Source organism: Octopus bimaculoides, unplaced genomic scaffold (assembly GCF_046866305.1).
Source record: "Octopus bimaculoides isolate indiv1 unplaced genomic scaffold, ASM4686630v1 contig67, whole genome shotgun sequence".
Classification (NCBI taxonomy): domain Eukaryota; kingdom Metazoa; phylum Mollusca; class Cephalopoda; order Octopoda; family Octopodidae; genus Octopus; species Octopus bimaculoides.
Genome location: NW_028315317.1, coordinates 205,001 through 228,382, shown reverse-complemented (window position 1 = coordinate 228,382; position 23,382 = coordinate 205,001). Strand labels below are relative to the sequence as shown.

Sequence of the window (23,382 nt, the reverse complement as noted above, 5' to 3'; positions counted from 1 at the left end):
GTTGTCATAATAGTGTTTGGAGTGTGGATATGTGTATACATATGAGTACGTACATGCACATATATGTTTGTGTGTGTATGCCCATATACATGTTTGTGTGAGTGTGTATGTATGTAGACATTATGAACACAGGAGGTGTTTCTTTCTTTTTTTTATAAATCTCCTTTTACAAAACCACTACATTATAGGGATGTCAAAAAACCGACACCGGCCCCTAAGTGATGGCCTTGAAAAATTCTGTTTTAGTCGAATGAATCGAATCCAGCACTTATTTTGGTCTGCTTTGCTGAACTGCTAGGTTATAGGAGCATAAACACCAACACCAGTTATCAAGCAGTGATGGGAGACAGACACACAGACACACACATATATATTCGATGGGCTTCTTTCAGTTTCCATCCACCAAAACCACTCACAAGGCTTTGGTCGGCTTGAGACTATAGCAGAAGACACTTGCTCAAGGTGGCACGCAGTGAGACTGAACCCAGAACCATGTGGTTGGGAAGCAAGCCTCTTACTACACATAATATATGACAAAGATGGTGGGATAGGCTGGAAATATAAGGTAAGTGATGACGTATGAACGGTCAAGGGGCCTTGCAAGTAAGACAGACATGTGAGCAGAAGGACAACTAGTGCGTATGACTTTTGCTTTCGGGCTTTCGCTTGGGACAGACATGGTGACCCGCGCAAGAGTTCAGGGAAATTGGCGTTAGGTTCTGGCCAGAGGTTAGGTCGGTGTATCCTAAGTGGACAGTATAAATGTTGCGAGAGGACCCATGTGACAGATGAACCAAGCTTTTTAGCCCATTTCACACACCTGCTTATACCCACTGATCCACTGACTTGTACGAGTTAAGGCAGCTGGTGTATATATATATATATACAAACATATATGCTGTGTGTAGCATCGTGTGAAAGAGGGAGGCTATTATATATTATATAAAAAAAACTTTAAGGCGCTGCTCCAGCATGGGTGCAGTCTAATGAATGAAACAAGTAAAAGAAAGAAAGGAACATGAGAAAAAAAAACCCATACATTTCGTACGTATACCTGCGGCTAAAGACACGCAGCTAGCTTTACTGATTGAGTGTGACAAGGGACGGATTGATGTCTAGCAAGATATATTTAAACGAAGTCTATGAAAAGCATTCGACAATCCAGAATCGACCCACCCTCTCTGATCGAAGTAACCAAGTCTCGAAGGTAAATTCTTCCATTTATTGTGAGATGATGGGGGGTGGATTGGTTCGCAAAAGTTTTGCTTCGTCTCGACGTTTCCATGGAACCTTTGATTTCTTTGTAGGATGCCAAGAAGATTCCGTCCAGATTCTCTGTTGTCGGCTGAATTCCTGATTGTTGTTTCTAAGTTATTTGGGGATGTAAGAGAGGTGGAGTTGCCTCCCCTTGTCCGTCTCTGGTTTGTGTTCGATAAGCCTGGGTTCATTTCTGTGTATGTTTTTGCTTTATTTTCCTTCAGCAAGGGCTTATCCGATGCCTATTCTACGATGAACTGTGTTTCGTAGTTAATAAACAAATTGCTTTGTCTTTGCCAGCCTTGTAGCGAGTTTGTTTCTTCAGCTTCACAAGTTGTTTGCCACAGTTTAAAGACACTTTCCAAGCGTTGACCATCTCAATGTTTCTTTAATTCGTTGTAGATTTCCTCATCTATGTTCTTCAATTTTTCTTCATTGCTCAGCGCTCTAAGCTTAAGCAGTTCTATTTCTGTCTTCATGTTTTCCAAGTGTTAGTTTCTCCCATAATTGTCTTTGTTGGTCCTGTTCGTTTGGAATACGTTTAATTTGGAGTTTATGAGGCAGAATTTAACCAGTGTTCATAAATTTCTGCCTTGTGCTTGTTTTTGATGATGTTCCAGAAAGTAACCTTTCTGGCTTTAAGTTTTTCATTCTATATGTGTATAATGCGGTTTTTAATTGCTAGTGGAGGGGGATGGGCTTCTATCTTGTGTATCATCTGTAGGTGGATTTTCATTTAAGCAATTATTATGTGGTAAAGAATGAAGAGTGGTGCATAATTTGGACAAATGTTGATTGAGCTGTTGCAGGGATTGTTCTTTCTCTTCTTTTCCTCTTGTGTGGAGCGAGTGAGTTCATCAGTGTTGCTAATCAAAAGTCTCAAATTCGTGTTCATCTCTCTCAGTTCCTTAAGAGTCTCTTCATTCCTTAAGAGTCTCTTCGTCTCAAGAAGATTAAGTTTGTCCAAAGACACCTGGAAAAGGTTTAGTTTTTGAAAGCATTATATTTCGGTTGCCTAGTTCCATGAGAGTTACCTTATCTGTTGGAATACATTTTTAGATTACTGGCGTGTACAATACATGCTCACACATGTATGTATGTGTATATATAGGTAAGTGGTAGGTTTGCCTCGATCCTTCAGGGGTAGTCTGAAGCATCCAAGCAACCAGGGGATGTTTAAATCCGGAGGCACTCCTGGGGATCACCTGTATGGGTACCGTCATGGGAAGAGGGCGTCCAGAGGCAGGTAATATGTTGCTTAAACCGTAGTTTATGCATTTACTTGGAGGACAATCAGTAAGTTGTCATAATAGTGTTTGGAGTGTGGATATGTGTATACATATGAGTACGTACATGCACATATATGTTTGTGTGTGTATGCCCATATACATGTTTGTGTGAGTGTGTATGTATGTAGACATTATGAACACAGGAGGTGTTTCTTTCTTTTTTTTATAAATCTCCTTTTACAAAACCACTACATTATAGGGATGTCAAAAAACCGACACCGGCCCCTAAGTGATGGCCTTGAAAAATTCTGTTTTAGTCGAATGAATCGAATCCAGCACTTATTTTGGTCTGCTTTGCTGAACTGCTAGGTTATAGGAGCATAAACACCAACACCAGTTATCAAGCAGTGATGGGAGACAGACACACAGACATGAGGAGACACACACACACACATATATATTCGATGGGCTTCTTTCAAGCCAGTCCAGGGGCACTGGCAACGATCTTGCTCGAAAATCCTACAGGAGCCAGTCAGGCGGTACTGGCAACGGCCACGCTCAAAATGGTGCATCTCATGTGCCACCCGCACAAGAACCAGTCCAGGGGCACTGGCAACGATCTTACTTGGCTTGCCGGGTCTTCTCACGCACAGCACATTTCCAAAGGTCTCGGTCCGTAGTCATCGCCTCGGTGAGGCCCAATGTTCGAAGGTCTTGCCTCACCACCTCAGCCCAGGTCTTCTTGTTCCTACCTCTTCCACGGGTTCCCTCAACTGTTAGGGTGTGGCACTTTTTCACGCAGCTATCCTCCTCCATTCTCACCACATGTCCATACCAGCGCAATCGTCTCTCTTGCACGCCACAACTGATGCTTCTAATGTTCAGCTTTTCTCTCAAGATACTTACACTCTGACGGGTATTCACATTGACATTACACATCCAGCGGAGCATACTGGCTTCATTCCTTGCGAGCTTACGTATGTCCTCAGCAGTTACAGCCCATGTTTCACTGCCATGTAGCATGGTTGTTCGTACGCATGCGTCATACAGTCTACCTTTTACTCTGAGTGAGAGTCCCTTTGTCGCCAGCAGGGGTAAGAGCTCTCTAAACTTGGCCCAGGCTATTCTTATTCTAGCAGTTACACTTTCAGCGCACCCACCCCCACTACTAACTTGGTCACCCAGATAGCGGAAGCTATCGACTACCTCTAGTTTTTCACCCTGGAATGAGATAGAAGTTGTTTCCTGTTTGTTTGCAGTCTTTATTGCACCTGAACATCTGCCACAAACAAAAACTAACTTGCTAGTTAACATGCCTTTGATGTTGCTGCACCTCTTATGTGTCCATAGCTTGCACCGGGTACATCTTATAGAGTTACTACCTACTCCTTTTCTACATACTGAGCAGGGCCATCTACCTGAAGGGGTTTGTGTTTTATCTACTTTCCTACTTATTAGGATTTTGGTTTTAGCTAGGTTGACTCTAAGGCCCTTCAATTCTAGACCTTGCTTCCACACCTGAAACTTCTCCTCTAGTTCTGATAGTGACTCCGCAATTAGGGCAAGGTCATCAGCATAGAGGAGCTCCCAGGGGCAACCTGTCTTGAACTCCTCTGTGATTGCCTGGAGGACTATGGTAAATAATAGGGGGCTGAGGACGGAACCTTGGTGGACCCCTACCTCTACCCGGAATTCATTGCTGTACTCATTTCCAACCCTCACCTTACTGGCAGCATCTCTGTACATGGCTCGCACAGCTCTCACTAACCATTCTTCTATCCCAAGTTTCCTCATTGACCACCAGATAAGGGATCGGGCGACCCTGTCAAAGGCTTTCTCCATGTCAACGAAAGCCAGGTACAGAGGTTTATCCTTAGCTAGGTATTTCTCCTGCAACTGTCTCACTAGAAATAAGGCATCAGTAGTGCTTTTACCTGGCACGAACCCAAACTGCATCTCATCTAAATTGATTCGCTCCCTAATTAGTTGGGCTATGACCCTCTCTGTAACTTTCATAACCTGATCTAACAGCTTGATGCCTCTGTAATTATTTGTATCTAAAGCGTCCCCTTTACCTTTGTAGCAGTTGACTATGGTGCTGCTACACCAGTCATTGGGTATGACTCCTTCGTGTATCACCTGGTTCGTAATACGGGTGACTAGGCTATAGCCAACACTGCCAGATATTTTGAGCATCTCTGCAGTGATTCCTGATGGGCCGGGGGCTTTCCCGGTCTTCATACTCTTAATTGCTTTATCTACCCTGGTACTATCAACTCGGATAGCTGGTCCCTCTATTGGGTCGACATACGGCAGGCTCTCTTTCTCCCATTCATTCTCTTTATTAAGCAATCTATCGTAGTGGCATCTCCAGACCTCTTTCTTTGCATCCTCATTTAATGCAAGCGTACCATCATCCATGCGAACACATTTCTCTCCTACAACATCACTATTCTCTCTCCTACACTGTCTTGCAACACGAAATACCTCGAGTCTTTGGTCCTCACGGCGCAGAACATTGGCAAATCTTTCCTTATCTGCTTCCCCTCTGGCTAAATAAACCTGTCGCCTAGCCTCCCTTCTGGCACATTGGTACAATTCCCTGCTACCACCGTTCTTCCAGTCCTTCCAAGCCTGTTTCTTTTGTCTAATAGCCCTGTCTACCTCCTTGTTCCACCACCACGTTACTCTGGGTCGGGAGGGGACCTTACACCACCCACAAATCTGGTCGGTGGCTTTCAACAGGTTGTCCCGCAGAAATCTCCAATTGTCTTCCACGTTGTATGATGCTATATCCCCTTCTATTTCGTTAAATGCTTCAAGTAACTTGTCTCTAAGTCTCTGTCCGTTTGCAGGGTCTTTAAGCTTCCACACCCTTCTTCTCCAAGCCTGTCTAATTCTGGGCACCCATTTTGCCTTGATCCCAAAGTCGCTAACTACTAATCTATGTTGTGGGGTACATTCTTTGCCAGGGTAGGTTTTGGCATTTATAAGCCGCCCTCTTTCCCTATTTCTGGCGAGGATGTAGTCGATTTGGCTAGAGTGTCTGCCGGAGCGGTAGGTGACTAGGTGACTGGCAGGTTTCCTGAAGTTGGTATTGCAGACCATAAGATTGGTTGCATCACAGAACTCCAGCAGTCTGGTTCCCTCCTCGTTGCGGGAACCGAAGCCATAGCCTCCATGTATGCCATGGAAGCCCCCAGCACGATGTCCGACATGACCGTTGAAGTCTCCAGCCACAAAGAGAAGGTCCCTGTCACTCGTCGATGAGGTAGTTTGCAAGAGGGTGTCATAGAATTGGTCTTTCAGACCATCTGGTAGCCCCGGTTGAGGTGCATAGGCTGAGATGACAGTAGCTAATCTATGATGAAGCACTAGTCTGATCTTAAGTACTCTGTCACTTACTCTAACGACCTCGATTACCTTATCCACCCATTTCTCCGCTAGAAGTATTCCTACGCCCCCGACCCCGTCAGTGTTCCCTGCCCAGAAAATCTTGTACCTGTGTTCTTTGCCTGTGAGGAACCTTGCAGAACCTCCTCTCCATCTTACTTCCTGGATGCAGCACATATCTACGCGACTCTGTTCAAGCATCTCAACAATTTCACCAGATCTACCTTTCAGCGTGCCGACGTTGAGAGTGCCAATCCTAACAGTATGGGTGTTGGGGGTGTGGGCCTGTAGCCTGGGAAGGGGAAAAGCAGTGTCGTGTACCTGAAAAGAAAACTTGCAATTGGAAGAATTCATAAGCAAAACAGTACCTACAACCTGCAAACATTTCTCAAACTTAATGCGCTACCCAAAGGTAGGGGAGAGGATGGCCAAGGCCACTAGATGGGTTCCGGGAGACAGCCGAGGTTGACAGGATGACAGAGGAATGAACTTCCGGTGGAGGGGGTGGGATGGCGGGTTACCGCCAGCGAGTAGATAGGGCTCTTAATTGTAGATTTTAAATATTTGAGAGACAACAATGCATAAATCGTAATTTTTAAAAGAGCAATGGATTCTAGGTGAATAACGTAGCATGAATTTAGGAAGCTTAGAAAATGAATAAGTATGAATTTAAGACAACAACTGAATTCAATTGAATTTCATGGAGAGAAACAAGATAAATAATAGAGGGCAAACTAAAGCGCGAAGGTATTATGAGATGTTTGAGGCCGTAAATAAATAAAAAATCTCTATCTTATCTGCATCTTGGAGATTTCGTCGTAGTATGTCAGCGAGATAATTTAGAATGGGTTTCTCATTTATATATAGCCAGAACCTGAAGACCTTAAGGAAAAACTACGAAAGAGAGAGAGAGGATGGAGGGGTAGACAGAGGCATGGCGGGAGAAAAGATCATCATCATCATCATCATATATATATATAAAGAGAGAGAGAGAGAGAGGGGGGACCAGTCAAGCAGCACATCACGCTGTAATTCTTTGGCTGAGAAATCAACACTTAAAAGCCATAATTTTAAGGAGCGATAAGAATTTTTGAATATATATATATAGGTAAGTGGTAGGTTTGCCTCGATCCTTCAGGGGTAGTCTGAAGCATCCAAGCAACCAGGGGATGTTTAAATCCGGAGGCACTCCTGGGGATCACCTGTATGGGTACCATCATGGGAAGAGGGCGTCCAGAGGCAGGTAATATGTTGCTTAAACCGTAGTTTATGCATTTACTTGGAGGACAATCAGTAAGTTGTCATAATAGTGTTTGGAGTGTGGATATGTGTATACATATGAGTACGTACATGCACATATATGTTTGTGTGTGTATGCCCATATACATGTTTGTGTGAGTGTGTATGTATGTAGACATTATGAACACAGGAGGTGTTTCTTTCTTTTTTTTATAAATCTCCTTTTACAAAACCACTACATTATAGGGATGTCAAAAAACCGACACCAGCCCCTAAGTGATGGCCTTGAAAAATTCTGTTTTAGTCGAATGAATCGAATCCAGCACTTATTTTGGTCTGCTTTGCTGAACTGCTAGGTTATAGGAGCATAAACACCAACACCAGTTATCAAGCAGTGATGGGAGACAGACACACAGACATGAGGAGACACACACACACATATATATATTCGATGGGCTTCTTTCAGTTTCCATCCACCAAAACCACTCACAAGGCTTTGGTCGGCTTGAGACTATAGCAGAAGACACTTGCTCAAGGTGGCACGCAGTGAGACTGAACCCAGAACCATGTGGTTGGGAAGCAAGCCTCTTACTACACATAATATATGACAAAGATGGTGGGATAGGCTGGAAGTATAAGGTAAGTGATGACGTATGAACGATCAAGGGGTCTTGCAAGTAAGACAGACATGTGAGCAGAAGGACAACTAGTGCGTATGACTTTTGCTTTCGGGCTTTCGCTTGGGACAGACATGGTGACCCCGCAAGAGTTCAGGGAAATTGGCGTTAGGTTCTGGCCAGAGGTTAGGTCGGTGTATCCTAAGTGGACAGTATAAATGTTGCGAGAGGACCCATGTGACAGATGAACCAAGCTTTTTAGCCCATTTCACACACCTGCTGTAAAGCGGTTGGCATTTGGAAGGGCATCCAGCTGTAGAAACCTTGCCAAATCAATTTGAGCATGGTGCAGCCTCTTAGCTTGCCAGTCCTCAGTCAAACCGTCCATGGGAAGCAGAATTAAATGATGATGCTTTATTCACAATTTTATAGACTTCTCTCTCATGCTTCCCCTCTTTTTCTTCACTTTTCCCTTCAACCAATCACATGAAGAAGGCATTACAGTCAGATGAAATAACTAAGGAATAAGACTGAGTTAAAAAGAATTCCACGTTTCACTAGCAGCCTCCCTGACTTCAGCCAATCACATGACAGCCTCACGAATGGGCTGAGTAACGGAGGAAGAAGCAGAATTATTATAAGATTGAATTTTCGTTACCAACCCGGCTGAAACTGGCTCTGGCTCCAACTACAAATGTTGTGTTGTTTTTAGAAGTTCTCAATTAAAATCTCCCACCATACCTTAGTCACGTTCTGTTCCTAAAACTGGCTGAATGATAACTGAGTTATTCAACACAGAGCATCTCGAAATAAATGCACCACTGGGAATGATGTATATTGGCTAATACTGGGTTGGGTACACAAGAAAGTTTTAATATAGAGTTGCACATATTAGTGGATGATCAGTTTGTAATTCTGGATCATTTCCTTGTATCCAGAATAATGTGGCTCCTGGCCTTGCCCGGTTCCATGGTGGTAATGTAAAAAGCATCCTGAACACTATTTATTTATTTACTTATATATTTATTCATTTATTTATTTATGTATTTATTAATTTATATATATATATTTTTTATTTATTTATTTATATATATATATATATATATATATATATATATATATATATATATATATATATATATTTATTTATATGGTGTGGCTCCTGGCCTTGCCCAGTTGCTCCCAAGATGTCCAGCCGATGCCAGCAGACAAAATGGATGGTAAATGAGGATAGAATTTATCTATTTTGTATTGTTATTTTGTCTTTTTCGGGATTTGTGGTTTTATTGTCTAATCTTTTTTTCTTTTTTTTTTTTTTTTCTTTGTCTTTGCAGCTTTTCCACATAGATGTTGGTATATATAACATTATACATTACATAAATGTGTATGTGCGTGTGTGTGTACAACATGTCCATATACGCATGCATATATACACAGACTGAGAGAAGAAGAAGAGGAGAAGGGGAGTTAGCTGCCTGCTTATATTTGTACTGATGATGTTATTGAAATTACAATAATTATTATTCTTATTAATCTCCCTTCCAACATTCTTGCCTCCTGTTTTCATTTCTTCCTTATTCCTCCTCTTCCTCCCCATCATACCACAACCTCTGACCCCTTGCTGCTTCTCCTTAACCATTTATAGACACGCTCGTGCACATAGACGTCATCTGCCAAATTTCTTTTCTGCTGTGGTGGCGGCAGTGCTGGTGTTGTCCTTTTCTCTCACTATCAGCTTGGTGTAATAATATTTTTCCTTCATAAATGGTAGCTGACCGCACCATACAGTAAGGTTTTAGCAAAGTTGTATTGGAATAATGGGGCTGGGGAGCGGGACATCTTTAAAAATGTGTGTGTGCATGCGTCTTTCTGTAAAAATATATACAAGTTGAGGGGGGGGGCCAAAGGTCATGTGCCAAGATTAAGACTCTAATATCTCTATTGCACATTTCAAAAACAACCCATTTATATTTAATTAGAAAGCAAAACAAATTAGCAAATGTCTGTAGCTTTTATTCTTCGTTGCATTGTTGTGTGAGGAATATCAACTCCCTGTGACAATGTGTGCACGAATTTCTTTGGACTTTTTTTCTTTTTAAAGCCTCTTTCTGACAGAGACATCTCGGTGGTGAGGGGTCCACTTTGCTATGTGTTGGGCACACCGTATTGCATGAACTTCTTGGACAAATTGACTGGCCGTTGTATGTGATGTTGCTTTTTCTCACGATGCTTTTGGTTGGAGATGTCCACAACTGTTCTGTTCTGTTTTGTTGCACCATCGCAACCAGACTGAAAAACAAGTCCAATGTGCTCCGGAATTGTCAAAGACGTGTTTCAGTTTTTCTAAAATGGAGTGAAATAAAATAATAATAGTAATAATAATAATAATAATGATTTCTTGTTACTCTTATCAAACTCATTGGGCCCCAGGTTAAGCTAAACTCTCCTTATTCTCCCCACCAAAGTGAGGGAGTTTGTGTGTGCTCAATGTTTTCCCATTAGATAGTCTGGTAGGTCTGTTGTCCCTTCATTTAGTTCCTTAGCCATCATAACTGCCCCCGTTTCTCTCTCTCTCTCTCTCTCTGCCTCTTCAGTATGTATGTGTTGGGGGAGTCTGTAATGTCGTCATGGTTACTGTTTTTTTTTTTTCGTTTGTTTTTTCACCACCACAGCTTTACTATTAACAATATTTCAGTCGCATTTTTAAATCTGATAATTTCAGGGCAGGAAACTCATGATTGTCACCTCATCCCTCCCTCCCTCCTTATTTCTAATATCTTTCTAAATTCTGTTGCTACAACTACGACCACCACCACCCACAAGTACTGCTACTACTACTACTACTGTCATGTCTCTGAATCGGCAGAGCGTCAGACAAAAGGTGCTTTATGGGTAGGTAAGTCTGTTTCCCTTGCTAGCTTTGAATCTGTCAAAATACAGGATGGGCCCAAAGTCACACACTGAGACCCCCCTCTCCTCCATATTTCAAAAACAGCACTTTATGGTTAATTACAACACAAAACTAATTAGGAAATGTCAACATCCTGATTACAAGGGTTCGAAACATTCACCATTTGCAGATTTTTTTATTGTTTGTTGTACAAGGAACAGAATTTCCTGCAGAGATCTTTGCACAGGTAGGGGAGGGGGCAACCATTGGTATTTGTCCTGCACACTGCATGTTGCATGGACTCTTTGCACTAATCAGGCACAGGCTGTGTGGTAAAGAAGCTTGCTTTCCAACCACATGGTTCCTGGTTCAGTCCCACTGTGTGGCACTTTAAATAAGTGTCCACTAAGCCTCGGGCCAACCAAAGCCTTGCGAGTGGATTTGGTTGACAGAAACTGAAAGAAGCCCGTCGTGTGTATATATATATATATATATATATATATATGTGTGTATGTACATGTGAGTGTATCTGTCTGTCCCTGCCACCATTGTTTGATAGCCGATGGTGTGTTTACGTCCCCCGTAACTTAGCAGTTTGGCAAAAGAGATAGAATAAGTACTAGGCTTAGAAAAAATAATTCCTAGAGTCAATTTGTTCGACTGAGAGGCAGTGCTCCAGCATGGCTGCAGTCATGTGACTGAAACAAATAAAACAATAATCGACCAACAGTGTTTCAATGTTACACAAAATAATAATGATGATTAATAGTAGTATAAGATGTTATATTTTCGTGTGTGACTTTTGGCCCACCCTGTACCCAGAAATATGACCACCACCACAAAAAATAATAATTTTTTTTGCTATTGAAGTATCGAACGGGGTAGACAACTCTAGATATGTTTTGCTCTTATTTGACCTCCGTGAATTACAGCTTGTTTTTGCCAGATGGTAAGATGCATCTGTATACACACACATGTACATACATGCTGCTGCATACAGATAGAGAGATTTGAGTGCACACGGAATTACATTGTGTGTGCATGGTGCGAGATATATAAATTCTGTGCACAGATACTGGATTGCACATGTATATCTCTAGTCTTTAAACATATTTAAAGCTGTGGTCATGCTGGGGCACCACCGTTGCCTGTGCTACACTATTATTTGGAACCTCCTCTGATAGGTGGCATTTGGTCAATGAGAGAGTCTGATCACTGCTGCTCTCACCTGCCGTGAAGTAGTCTCATCTGGAACCCTTGGCAGGAAGAGACCCCGTTTTGTGTGTATATATATAAATCTTGTGTGATCTTAGTTATTGTCTGGTTGCTTGAGGAGGTCAATAACACTGAAACCTATCCAAGGTTGTCCCCCCACTATTGCAATTTATTTTAATTTCTAAACCTTTTTTCTCATTTAATTTACCTTTGTTGGGTTCGTTCTCTTCAAATGAACCTTCATACTTAATTACTTCTTTTCTCGTTATGGATGTAACTTTTAATTGAAATCTCTTGTTTCTCTGTAATAAAAGTCAGTGGTAGTTTTAACTCTGGGGCAGTGTTCCAACCATGGCCATCTCGTCTTAGAGGGGAATATCTAGCATTTTAATGTATTGTTTCTTTATTCAAAGCAATTAGAACGGAAGGGTTGATTGGTCACTATATCTAGCGAGGGAGAGGTTAGTAGTTGTGGTGGGAGTAGTGTGAAGCACAGCAGAAGCTGTTGTAACCATTAACAACTTGGATCATTACCATAGTAACTGGTTGTGGTGGTAGTAACAGCAGTTTGGGTTAGTGGATGTCTAAGTGCACCTTCTTAGTAAGTGGTTGATGGAAGGTGACAGCAGAAGCAACTAGTGGTCAAGGGTCCTTTTTCTTCTTCCTCCCATCCACTCCATGCCAATCACTCCCCCCTTCTACCTTCATCATTTCAATTTCAACTCTATTTTGAGAGGAAAAAAAAAAAAAAAGTATTGACCCTCCCACTTAGTGTTTGTCTTTTTTATTTGACTGGTGGGTCCACCTGCTGTGTGGTCCTGATCCCTTTCGTCTTTGGACAAAAGGATTCTAGCTGTAGTGAATTATTTTGACTGTGGCCATGTTGGAGCAAATCAACCCTGGGACTTCTGATTCAATTGGTCTCTTGTTAAACTGCTAAGTTATGGGGGACGTAAACACACCAACATTGGTTGTCAAGCGATGGGAAAGTGTCTTCTACTTATAGCCTCAGGCCAATCAAGGCCTGGAGGAAGCCTGTCGTATCTATGTGTATGTTTGTCTCTCCACCATCGCTTGGCAACCAATGTTGGTATGTTTAGCAAAAAGAGACGGTACTAGACTTACAAAGTGTATGTCCTGGGGTCGAATTGGTTTGACTGAGCATGGCTGCAGTCAATTGACTGAAAACAAATAAAAGAATGTCTACATAGTCTTTTTTATCATCGAAAATATGTTTTTCTCGAATAAAAAAAATCATTTAAAGATGTTTTTTGTTGAATAAATAAAATAAAAACCACAAAAATTATGCAAAGAAGAAGAATCGACTGCAACAGGAAGAAGAAAACACGTCTTAATCCAGAAAATCCCACGGTGGGACGCGCGGAAGGTAATAATGTCAAATCGATAATGTTTATAGTATAACCAATAGGTGAGGAGTAGCTTAAAAAAAAAAAAAAAAAAAAAAAAAAAAAACGACGCCATTATAAGGCCCCCCCCCCTTTAAAAATTTTTCCGGGTTTTGACACTTTAGCGACATCAAATCTCGAAAATTTTCTGGAGAAAATCTGGGGAATCGATGTCGCTAAAGTGTCAAAACTTAGAAAATTTTGACACTTTAGCGACGTCGATTCCCCAGATTTTCTCCAGAAAATTTTCGAGATTTGATGTCGCTAAAGTGTCAAAACCCGGAAAAATTTTTAAGGGGGGGCCTATAAAATGGCGTTTTTTTTTTTTGTTTTTTAAACTTACTCTTCCCGTATTTTTCGATTTTCTGGTTATCGGAAAGACACCGGGTTTCCTACACATTTTTTATTATTTTTACTTTTATTTCCAGGTAATTAAATAATATTTTTAATTACGATAATTAAATAAATATTACATTTTGGAAATGGTTCGCTTCGGAACAATTGGATCTTGTCGCGTTGGTTTCAAGGGAGGTAACTCTCTGCATTTTCCATTCTGTTTGGTGGTCAAGAGATAAATAAAATAAAACTATATCTACGTTGTGATTTCGAATCCTGGCTTTGTCAGCTTTATTTTTCATGTTTCTACAACATTTAAGTATGATAATTTAGTGTCTACAATGTCTAGTAATGTATGTGTATATATTATGAATCAAGTAGTAATGTGTGTATATTATGAACCTAGTGATCTATGTATGTGTATATATTATGAATCGAGTAATGTGTGTGTATATATTATGAATCAAGTAATGTATGTATGTGTATATATTATGAATCGAGTAATGTATGTATGTGTATATATTATGAATCGAGTAATGTGTGTGTATATGTTATGAATGTATGTGTATATATTATGAATCTAGTAATGTATGTGCTTGTGTGTATATATTATGAATCGAGTAATGTATGTGTATATATTATGAATCGAATAATGTGTGTGTATATATTATGAATCAAGTAATGTGTGTGTGTGTGTATATATTATGAATCGAGTAATGTATGTATGTGTGTATATTATGAACCTAGTAATGTGTGTGTATATTATGAACCTAGTAATGTATGTGTATATATTATGAATTGAGTAATGTATGTGCTTGTGTGTATATATTATGAATCTAGTAATGTGTGTGTGTGTGTGTAAATATTATGAATCGAGTAATGTATATGCTTGTGTGTATATATTATGAATCTAGTAGTGTATGTGTATTATGAATGGAGTAATGTATGTATGTATATATATTATGAATCGAGTAATGTATGTATGTGTATATATTATGAATCGAGTAATATATGTACTTGTGTGTACATATTATGAATGTAGTAATGTGTGTGTGTATATATTATGAATCGAGTAATGTATATATTATGAATCTAGTAATGTGTGTGTATATATTATGAATGGAGTAATGTATGTATGTGTATATATTATGAATCTAGTAGTGTGTGTGTGTATATATTATGAATCGAGTAATGTGTGTGTGTATATATTATGAATCGAGCAATGTATGTACTTGTGTGTATATATTATGAATGTAGTAATGTGTGTGTGTATATATTATGAATCGAGTAATGTATATATTATGAATCTAGTAATGTGTGTGTATATATTATGAATCGAGTAATGTATGTATGTGTATATATTATGAATCTAGTAGTGTGTGTGTGTATATATTATGAATCGAGTAATGTGTGTGTATATATTATGAATCGAGTAATGTGTGTGTATATGTTATGAATGGAGTAATGGATGTATGTGTATATATTATGAATCTAGTAATGTGTGTGTGTGTATATATTATGAATCTAGTAAGGTGTGTGTGTATTATGAATGGAGTAATGTATGTATGTGTATATATTATGAATCGAGTAATGTATGTGCTTGTATGTATATATTATGAATCGAGTAATGTGTGTGTGTGTGTGTATATATATTATGAATCTAGTAATGTGTGTGTGTGTGTATATATATTATGAATCGAGTAATGTATGTATGTGTATATATTATGAATCTAGTAATGTGTGTGTATATATTATGAATCGAGTAATGTGTGTGTATATATTATGAATCGAGTAATGTGTGTGTACATATTATGAATCGAGTAATGTATGTATGTGTATATATTATCAATCTAGTAAGGTGTGTGTACATATTATGAATCGAGTAACGTGTGTGCATATATTATGAATCGAGTTATGTATGTATATATTATGAATCTAGTAATGTATGTGCTTGTGTGTATATATTATGAATCTAGTAATGTATGTGTATATATTTGTCAGCTTTATTTTTCAAGGTCAATAAAACAGTATGAAGCGAAAGTGACATATCGATTACAATTCAATCAACAGAAAATTAGCATGCAAGTGGCTCAGTACTCCGCAGACACGTCTTCTTCACGTAATTTACAAAGAAATACAATGTGACAAGGCCGGTCCCTTTGAATTACAGGTGTAAGTGATTTTTGCCAGGTAAGTGGACTGGGGCACGGTGAAATTAATGTTTAAGTGGCTGTGTATTCCACAGACGTGTTCCCTGTGAACGGTTTTCGTCGAACGAATCAAACTTAATAAATTATCGAAAAGAAAATAAAATGTCTGGTCCTGGGGTTGTAAACAAGTGATGGCGGATACAAATACTGACTGAAACCGGTCAAAGAAATAAGACAGAGAAAGAAATAAAGACCGTAAGGAGTGGATTTGGTAGGCGGAAACTGAAAGAAGCCCGTTGTATATATGTTTGTGTGTCTGTTTGTCCCCACCTCCCAACATCGCTTGACAACCGATGCTGGTGTGTTTACGTCAACGTAAATTAGCGGTTTCGGCAAAAGAGACCGATAGAATAAGTACCAGGCTTACAAAGAGTAAGTCCTGCGGTCGATTTGACCGACTATAAAGGCGGTGCTCCAGCTTGGACGCAGTCAAAAGGACTGAAACAAGGAAAAGAGTAATTTTAACGAGTTCCTACCGCCATCTTCACCGCCATTGCTATGACAAACCAACAACAAACACCAGCGCCATCTATCTGTAACGTCTCTATTTTACTCTGGCTTCTCCGAGTTACTTCCCTTTGTTTCTCTGCGATCAGAATCTTTATTTCGCTGGACGAATGTGTTTTAGCTTCTAAGATCCTTCTGGGACCGATTATTAATTAAAAGACGAACATTGAGGGGTCAATGTAATTAACTACCCCCGCCCGTGCGTATAATTGAAAGGATTACGGACTTTATTATTATTTTTAAAGGCAGAATCGTAAAGATTCGTTAGCACGCCGGACAAAGTGCTTAACGGTGTTCAGTCCGTCTTTACGTTCTGAGTTCAAATTCCGCCGATGTAGGTGTGTTTGTGTGTCTGTGTTTGTCCTCCCACCATCGCTTGACAATCGATGGTGGTGTGTTTACGTCCCCCTAACTTAGTGGTTTCGGCAAAAGAGAATAAGTATTAGGCTTACAAAGAATAAGTCCTGGGGTCGGTTTACTCGACTATAAAGGCGGTGCTCCAGCATGGCCGCAGTCAAATGAGTGAAACAAGCAAAGGGAGCTGGCTGAGTCGTTAGCACGTGTGGGCGAAATGTTTGGCAGCCTTTCGTTTGTCTTTATGATTCGAGTTCAATTTCCAGAGGCCTCTCGTTCTTTCGGGGGTCGATAAAATAGGTGCCAGTTGACCACTGGAGTCCATGTAACCAACTAGTCCAACATTTTAGGCGTTCTACCCCCACAAGCCACATTCCTAGCGCTCCCCACCCCCATCTAACCATTACAAACATGCATACAATTCGTATAAATTAATTAAAGAAACTGTCCCTGTCAGATGACCGCACAGACCTATTATGGGGCCAACTGACCCCATAATGGTTTCTGTCAAATGATGTAAGATTAAAAGAAAAAATTCCTGAGGTTGATTCATTTGGTTGTAGAATTCTTCAAGGTGGTACTCCAGCATGGCCACGGGCTCGTGCCTAAAACAAGTGAAAGATAAAAGAAATACAGATTTCTAAGTGTCCGGAGATGCCTGTTCGTGGAATTGCAGTCTTACTTTCGGCTAATTACTCTTAATTGATTTAATTAAAATATATGTTCAGTAATTTCCTTAATTAGGATTTAAACAAACATTAAATAATTTAATGAGTAACAATATTATTATTATAGGTTGTGTGTGAGTAAAAGATGGGATGGTCACAACTGGAACGTCTGACTGGATCAGGAGTGACCTGGGGCTAAAGAACGACTACAGCCACTAATACTAACTGCTATGCTGTACATTAGATAATGTAGTTCTAGATACACTATGCCTGAATATAAGGTGGGGTGGTCACGACTGGAACATGTTTAATCGTAGGTCTGCCTGGATCAGGACTGACCTGGGGTGAAATAACAATAATTAATTAAAGAATACAATTAATTAATGAAATGAATCTTTCTGTTTCATCACTGTGTACTTTAAATTAATTAAAATGTTTCCGTTAATTATAATTACAGTAATCTTCACCATTTGGCCTCAGTTCAGTGACCTGGCAACATTTCTAGCACCCTGGACAAAATGCTTGGCTGCAGCCATGCTGGAGCACCACATTCAAAGGTTGAACCATTCAAGTCAAACCTGGCAGTGTTTTATTTTTAAAGTTCAGTTCTTATTCTATCAGTTTTCTTCTGCCAAACCACTAAGTGATGGGGCCATAAACACACCAACACCGGCTGTGAAGTGGTGGCGGAGGACAAACACAGATGCAAAGAGAATCTGGAACTCGACTGAGGAAAGAAAACTCCGAATGACCCATCCTTGATTTCTTTGTATCATCTCTCTGGATGTTTTGCGTTCTTGTCCCTTTTTTGTATTTTACATATATATATATAATAATACAAAGGATATATATGCATGTATACACACATATATGTACATACTCACATTTACATGTGTATAGAGATGCATATCAGGGTACAGGACGTTAGAACAATGAACTACAGACAACGGAACGAACACATAAGAAAACAGAAAGCCACTTGGAATTATTCCTTCGTCAGCTGCCTCTATTCTGGTTTCACCAGTCCTCAGTCAAATCGTCCAACCCATGCTAGCATGGAAAGCGGACGTTAAACGACGATGATGATGATTCACAAAAAGTATGGGGGTTTAGTTTACAGGTGATTTAAATGATTAGGTGCACTAGATAAGTACTGTAACGGATTACTAGGGCTCCAGGGGTTATAGCCGGGACGGTATTTATGGACTCATTGCAGATTTCCAATGCATCGGATACATAACTTTTAAACCGGACACTAAACATTAAGGCAAGGCAAACATTTCAAGACATATACAATATGCACCACTGTGTGTTTGTATGTGAGTGTACATATCTACTTCTGTCTGTGTGTACATGCATATGTATTTGTGTCTATTTGTGTGTGCATGTGTCTGTGTGTATCTCTTTGTGTACAATAATCCCACACCGTGTCATGGTTCACCTATCATGCCCTCAGTACGTCGTGGATTTTTCTGGCTATTCTATGTAAATTTATATCACAGACTTCTCAGCAGATTGCAGATTTCTGTGGCCAATAGGGATTTCACTTTTTTTTTAGATTACAATTATTTCTGTCGTAAAATAGGTATTTTCACACCTAGAAATTAATGTATTAACAATTAAAAATACAGTGCAGGGGTCGATATAATCAATTAGTCCCCTCTCCCAAAACATCAGGCCTTGTGCCTATAGTAGAAAGAATTATTATTATTATTGTTGTTATTATTTTGTTGTTCACAGGAAGAACCTCTCAGCCATGAGCTCAGACCAGGCCCCGTACTTGTGCGCACGATGAATTATCTGCTCTCTGAGATTGCCAACATGGGCCAAGATGGACTGTGGGCAGAATGGTTTAATTTCCCTATGGGACCGCAGCAGAGGAATCAGAAAAGTCAGTCAATATTCATTATTTTTTATATATATATATACATATTTTGTCAACATCATCATTGTTTAACATCCGCCTTCCATGCTGGTACGGGTTGGATGGTTTCACAGGGGTTGGCTAGGCAGAAGGCTGAATTATGTTTTGATGTCTGCTTTTGGCATGGTTTTACAACTGGATGCTCTTCCTAATACCAACCACCTTAGGTGCTACACAGGACCATATGGTTGGCTAGCAAGCTTCTTACCACACAGCCATATCTGCACCTATATATATATTATTATGATTGACCGTTGACTGAACACTATTCAATTTTTTTTCTCCGTGTTTTTCTCCTTGTCTCCGTATTCTTTCTGTTGAAGAGCGTAGCTCGAAACGTCAAAGACTTTCCGTATTCCCGAGCGTCATACTAATATATCCTTTTGTTATTTACACCACCTGTCCTCGTCTGTTGTTATTATTTGTATATTCTCCCACCTATATATATATATATATATATATATATATATATATACATACACACACACACACAGATATGACAGGATTCTTTCAGTTTCTGTCTACCAAATCCACTCAGAAGGCTTTGGTCAACCTGTGGCTATAGTAGGCGCTTGCCTAAGGTGCCATGCAGTGGGACAATTTTATTTTTTGGACTAAAACCTTCCAGTTCAGTGCCCCAGCATGGCCACAGTCCAATGATTGAAACAAGTAACAAAATAAAAAGGTAATTCGTTCAATTTCAACTCCGTCACTGTTGTTCATCTTGTTTCATCTCTTGTTATCTCTTTTATCAGGACATAACACAACAGATGATGTGCAACGGAGATGCTGTGGCCCTCATCGAGAAGTGCATCCGTTTCCATGTGTTTGCATTGGAGCGACTGTGCGAGGAGGACATCTCTGTGTTTTCTCCGAAGATTAACAATGGAAACCTCACCAAATGCCTGCAGAGCCTTAAATACCTCTATACTGACCTCGACAAGAAGAAAAAGATACGCTTCGACACAGAGGCAGAGTTCCGTTCCTACAGGGTGATATCCTCAGGTAAGTTGGGTTTAAACAAGTTAAAGCAGAATGAACCATTGATACAATAATGATGAGGTATGATAAGGATGAAACATGTCCATTGTTATCACTGAATAATTTTATCTTTTTTTGTTGAATCATGTTCTTGTGGTTGTTGTTGTTATATAGTGGGCAGAAAAAGTGTTTCCAAGTGTTGTATAATGAAACTGTAGATGCCTCCTGATAGAAAGTGGTTGAAGCTAGCCATTATAAATTGACCAGTGGCCGGTCGTCGAGAAGGGATCGAGAGTCAGCAGTTCTAGTCAATGTCTTGTGGAGCTATCAGCGATAGTACGACAGAAGTTAGTGTATTGCTCTTCTGGTACGAAGAGATACAATGGTATTGCATGACTGGTAACTGTCGTGGCTACTTGCGTAAAAGAGCAACTACAGTACAATGGCAGTCACACATCCCACCAGTTTACAAAGATACACTGAAATGCTTCCAGATCAATCCTGACATGTGGCAAACGCAGGCACAGGATTTCCCTGCCTGGCTTAGCTGCACTGACAGAGGTGCCACCTCTTACAAACAGAATCGGATCGAAAAAGCACAGAGAAAATGTGAGCTGTGCAAGTCGAGAGCCAACTGCTTGTCTTCATTCTTTGCAGACCCCAAGTGCTTGACCTGTGGTTGTACGTTCCGGGCACACAGCCTGGTCGTCCACTGCAAGCCATGCTTTGACCCATCTTCTCCCATGTCACGTCCTTGGTCATCATTGACAACAAAGGATGGACATTATTATTATTATTATTAGGGGTTATAATTGTTGTTTAGCCCCAAGTTGGTCCTGATCCAGGCAGACCTATGATCAAAGACGTTCCAGCTGTGACCATCCCGTCTTCGATTCAGGCATAGTGTATCTAGGACTACATTATCCAGCATGGCTGCAATCAAATCACTGTAACAAGTAATAGAGTAGAGACACACACACACACACATTTATGCATTTTTATACGTTTAACTCATTTCTGTTTCTTTCTGCCTTTTCCAGAGAAGTCCAAACTCTTTGACCGGAAGTAAGGACTTCCCCAGAAATCCACTTTGCTCTTCAGGTATACTCGGCCCTCAACAGTAACAATTATTACATCAAGTTTTTCAAACTGGCCCTGCATCATCCATCGCTATTTCATGCAGGTTCACAGTAAAGCGTTGAGGATCCTCCGCAAGGCTCTCACCTTTGGAATGAAACCCGTTGCCGTGAGTGAACAACAATTGTTGCCTTTATTTGTTTGTTTATTTCCTTCTTGTGGTTGGCTGACCATTCAGCACCACCGCTTCTACTACCACCACCACCACCACACCACCTCCTGCACTACCACCACCATCACCACTACAACTTGGCCCCTTACCTTGAGTGCACCCTTATGACCATAGCAATACACCTCCACCACCACCCCCACTACCATGTTCTCTCTCTTTCTCTCTTACAGTACCCCCTCAGTGAACTGGTACGTACCCTATGTTTTGAGTTCACCAGTGAGGCTGGAAGCTTCTGCAGGCATTACGGTTTCACAGTCGAAGGTTTGGACGTCCTCCTTGACCGCTCGTCATTTATTGAGCCTGAGGTTGCTCCGTGTCTGGTCCGAGCAGTGAACTTCATAGAATCCAAATGTACCCGACCAATTGGTGAGGTGAGTATGAATGGGCTTTGCTTCAGGGCAGGTTTAAGGTGGGGCTTGGGTTCAGGATGGAGTTTGGATTTAGGGTAGGGCTTGGGTTTAGGGTGTGGCTTTGGTTCAGGGCAAGGCTTGAGTTCAGAACAGAAAGGTGGGTATGAAAGAAGGGGAAGGTGTATATATATATACATACATACATACAATGTGGGTAATGAAACGTTCCTGGCTTTAAGAGAATTATGAGATGCCTTGTTTGAGGGTCACCTTTCTAAGTCCTTTTACAGGGCTTACAAAAACTGAAGGACCCCTGCAATAAGTGTGTGAATCTGAGAGGGAAATATGTTGAATCGAATCATCTTTCTGTGTTTTCGTTTACTCAAAGCCAGGAACTTTTCAGGATCTCCTTGCATATGCATGTGTGTGTGTATATAAATCTACATACATTTATAACGTGGATATTTTGAAGCATGACCTTGTATGACCTATCTTTGTGTCTCTCTCTTTACAGGTGATCAATGGAGGTCCTTTACAGCCTGTCAAACTCCCAAACCCCATAAACAGCTTTGACGAAGATGGCAACCCGAAGCAGGAAGCGCTGAGCAAGGAAGGTAATGTCTGTGGCTTTGGGTTTCCTTACATCATGTGACAACACATGGTGCTAGTTGTCTTGGCTCACTGTCACACTTCTTCCTAGTCTCTTGAGATATATATATATATATAGCAATTAGAAAATGGAGGAGAATATGTGGTACCCATCAACTTGCAGACAGTGTATTCCGTTGAGTTAACTTATTTTGTAACTAAAATGACAAAAACGACAACATACAAATGCTTATGACATACCATGTTGTATGATAGATACTATCGCTTAGTGGGTTGAATCCTCAACCCCTAACTCTCTTGCATTATATATATATATATATATATATATATATATATATATATATATATATATATGTACATATATATATATATATGTATGTATGTATGTTTTTATGTATATATATATGTATATCTGTCTATGTATATCTTGACAGATGCTCACCAACTGAATCTGTTCCCTTCACCACATCCAACATCTTGTCATTCCAGTATTGCAGGCCCAGAAGGACTCTGTCACCATGGAAGCAGAACCATCCGAGGGTCCAGACACAACCCAACAGCCTCCGCCTGAAATGACGAAGCCAGCTGCTCCCTGCAACATGCAGCTGGCTGTTGCCTCAGAGGAGCCCTTATGGCAGGGATCCGATCTTGTGGCTTCCAATGCTGAAGTATCTTTTGACCCTGCACTGGTCACTGGGCAACAGCAACTACGAGAACAACACCAACAGAAGGCATCTAAATCAACAGCACTGTTACTGGTATGTAGAATCATATTTATGTGTGTGTGTGTGTGTGTGTGTTTGCAGAATTGTCAGTATGCTGGGCAAAAGTGCTTGGCAGCATTTCATCCATTTTGACATTCTGAGTTAAAGATCCACGGTGACCCTT

General features: G+C 40.4%; 1 protein-coding gene and 2 long non-coding RNA genes across 15 annotated transcripts; 2 read left to right on the top strand and 1 right to left on the bottom strand.

Annotated features, from left to right (window-relative positions):
• Positions 1-207: 207 nt before the first annotated feature.
• Positions 208-13,103, top strand: LOC149129311 (uncharacterized). The gene is made up of 2 exons (XR_016240041.1): positions 208-1,207; positions 9,070-13,103. It is a non-coding gene; the product is annotated as an uncharacterized LOC149129311 (long non-coding RNA).
• On the bottom strand, positions 9,733-18,328 carry LOC149129309 (uncharacterized). Of its 13 annotated transcripts, none has more exons than XR_016240036.1 (4): positions 16,281-16,681; positions 13,720-13,799; positions 12,966-13,021; positions 9,733-12,142 (listed from the first exon to the last, which is right to left on the bottom strand). XR_016240036.1 is itself a non-coding variant. In XM_089346592.1 (4 exons), exons 2-4 carry the CDS (start codon positions 13,882-13,884, stop codon positions 9,957-9,959), a joined length of 381 nt encoding a protein of 126 aa, XP_089202718.1. In that variant the 5' UTR covers positions 13,885-13,888; positions 16,281-16,681; the 3' UTR covers positions 9,733-9,956. The 13 variants fall into 13 exon arrangements, 7 of the variants coding, with proteins under 7 accessions (XP_089202718.1, XP_089202721.1, XP_089202717.1 ...); XM_089346592.1 differs by lacking the exon at positions 12,966-13,021 and having other exon boundaries at positions 9,733-10,078; positions 12,049-12,142; positions 13,720-13,888; XM_089346595.1 differs by having other exon boundaries at positions 9,733-10,078; positions 13,720-13,888; positions 16,269-16,680.
• LOC149129310 (uncharacterized) lies at positions 15,229-15,772 on the top strand. The gene is made up of 2 exons (XR_016240042.1): positions 15,229-15,349; positions 15,441-15,772. It is a non-coding gene; the product is annotated as an uncharacterized LOC149129310 (long non-coding RNA).
• Positions 18,329-23,382: the final 5,054 nt, after the last annotated feature.

What these genes read in the sequence shown, in the direction of transcription:
- LOC149129309 (XM_089346592.1), bottom strand. Translation starts at nt 13,884, where the DNA reads ATGAAAAATAAAGCTGACAAAGCCAGGATTCGAAATCACAACGTAGAT. An exon ending in AAGCGAACCATTTCCAAAAT is followed by an intron (nt 12,143 to 13,719) that starts GTAATATTTATT and finishes CTTTTATTACAG; the next exon opens with AGAAACAAGAGATTTCAATT. An exon ending in AGAGAACGAACCCAACAAAG is followed by an intron (nt 10,079 to 12,048) that starts GTAAATTAAATG and finishes ACTCCATTTTAG; the next exon opens with AAAAACTGAAACACGTCTTT.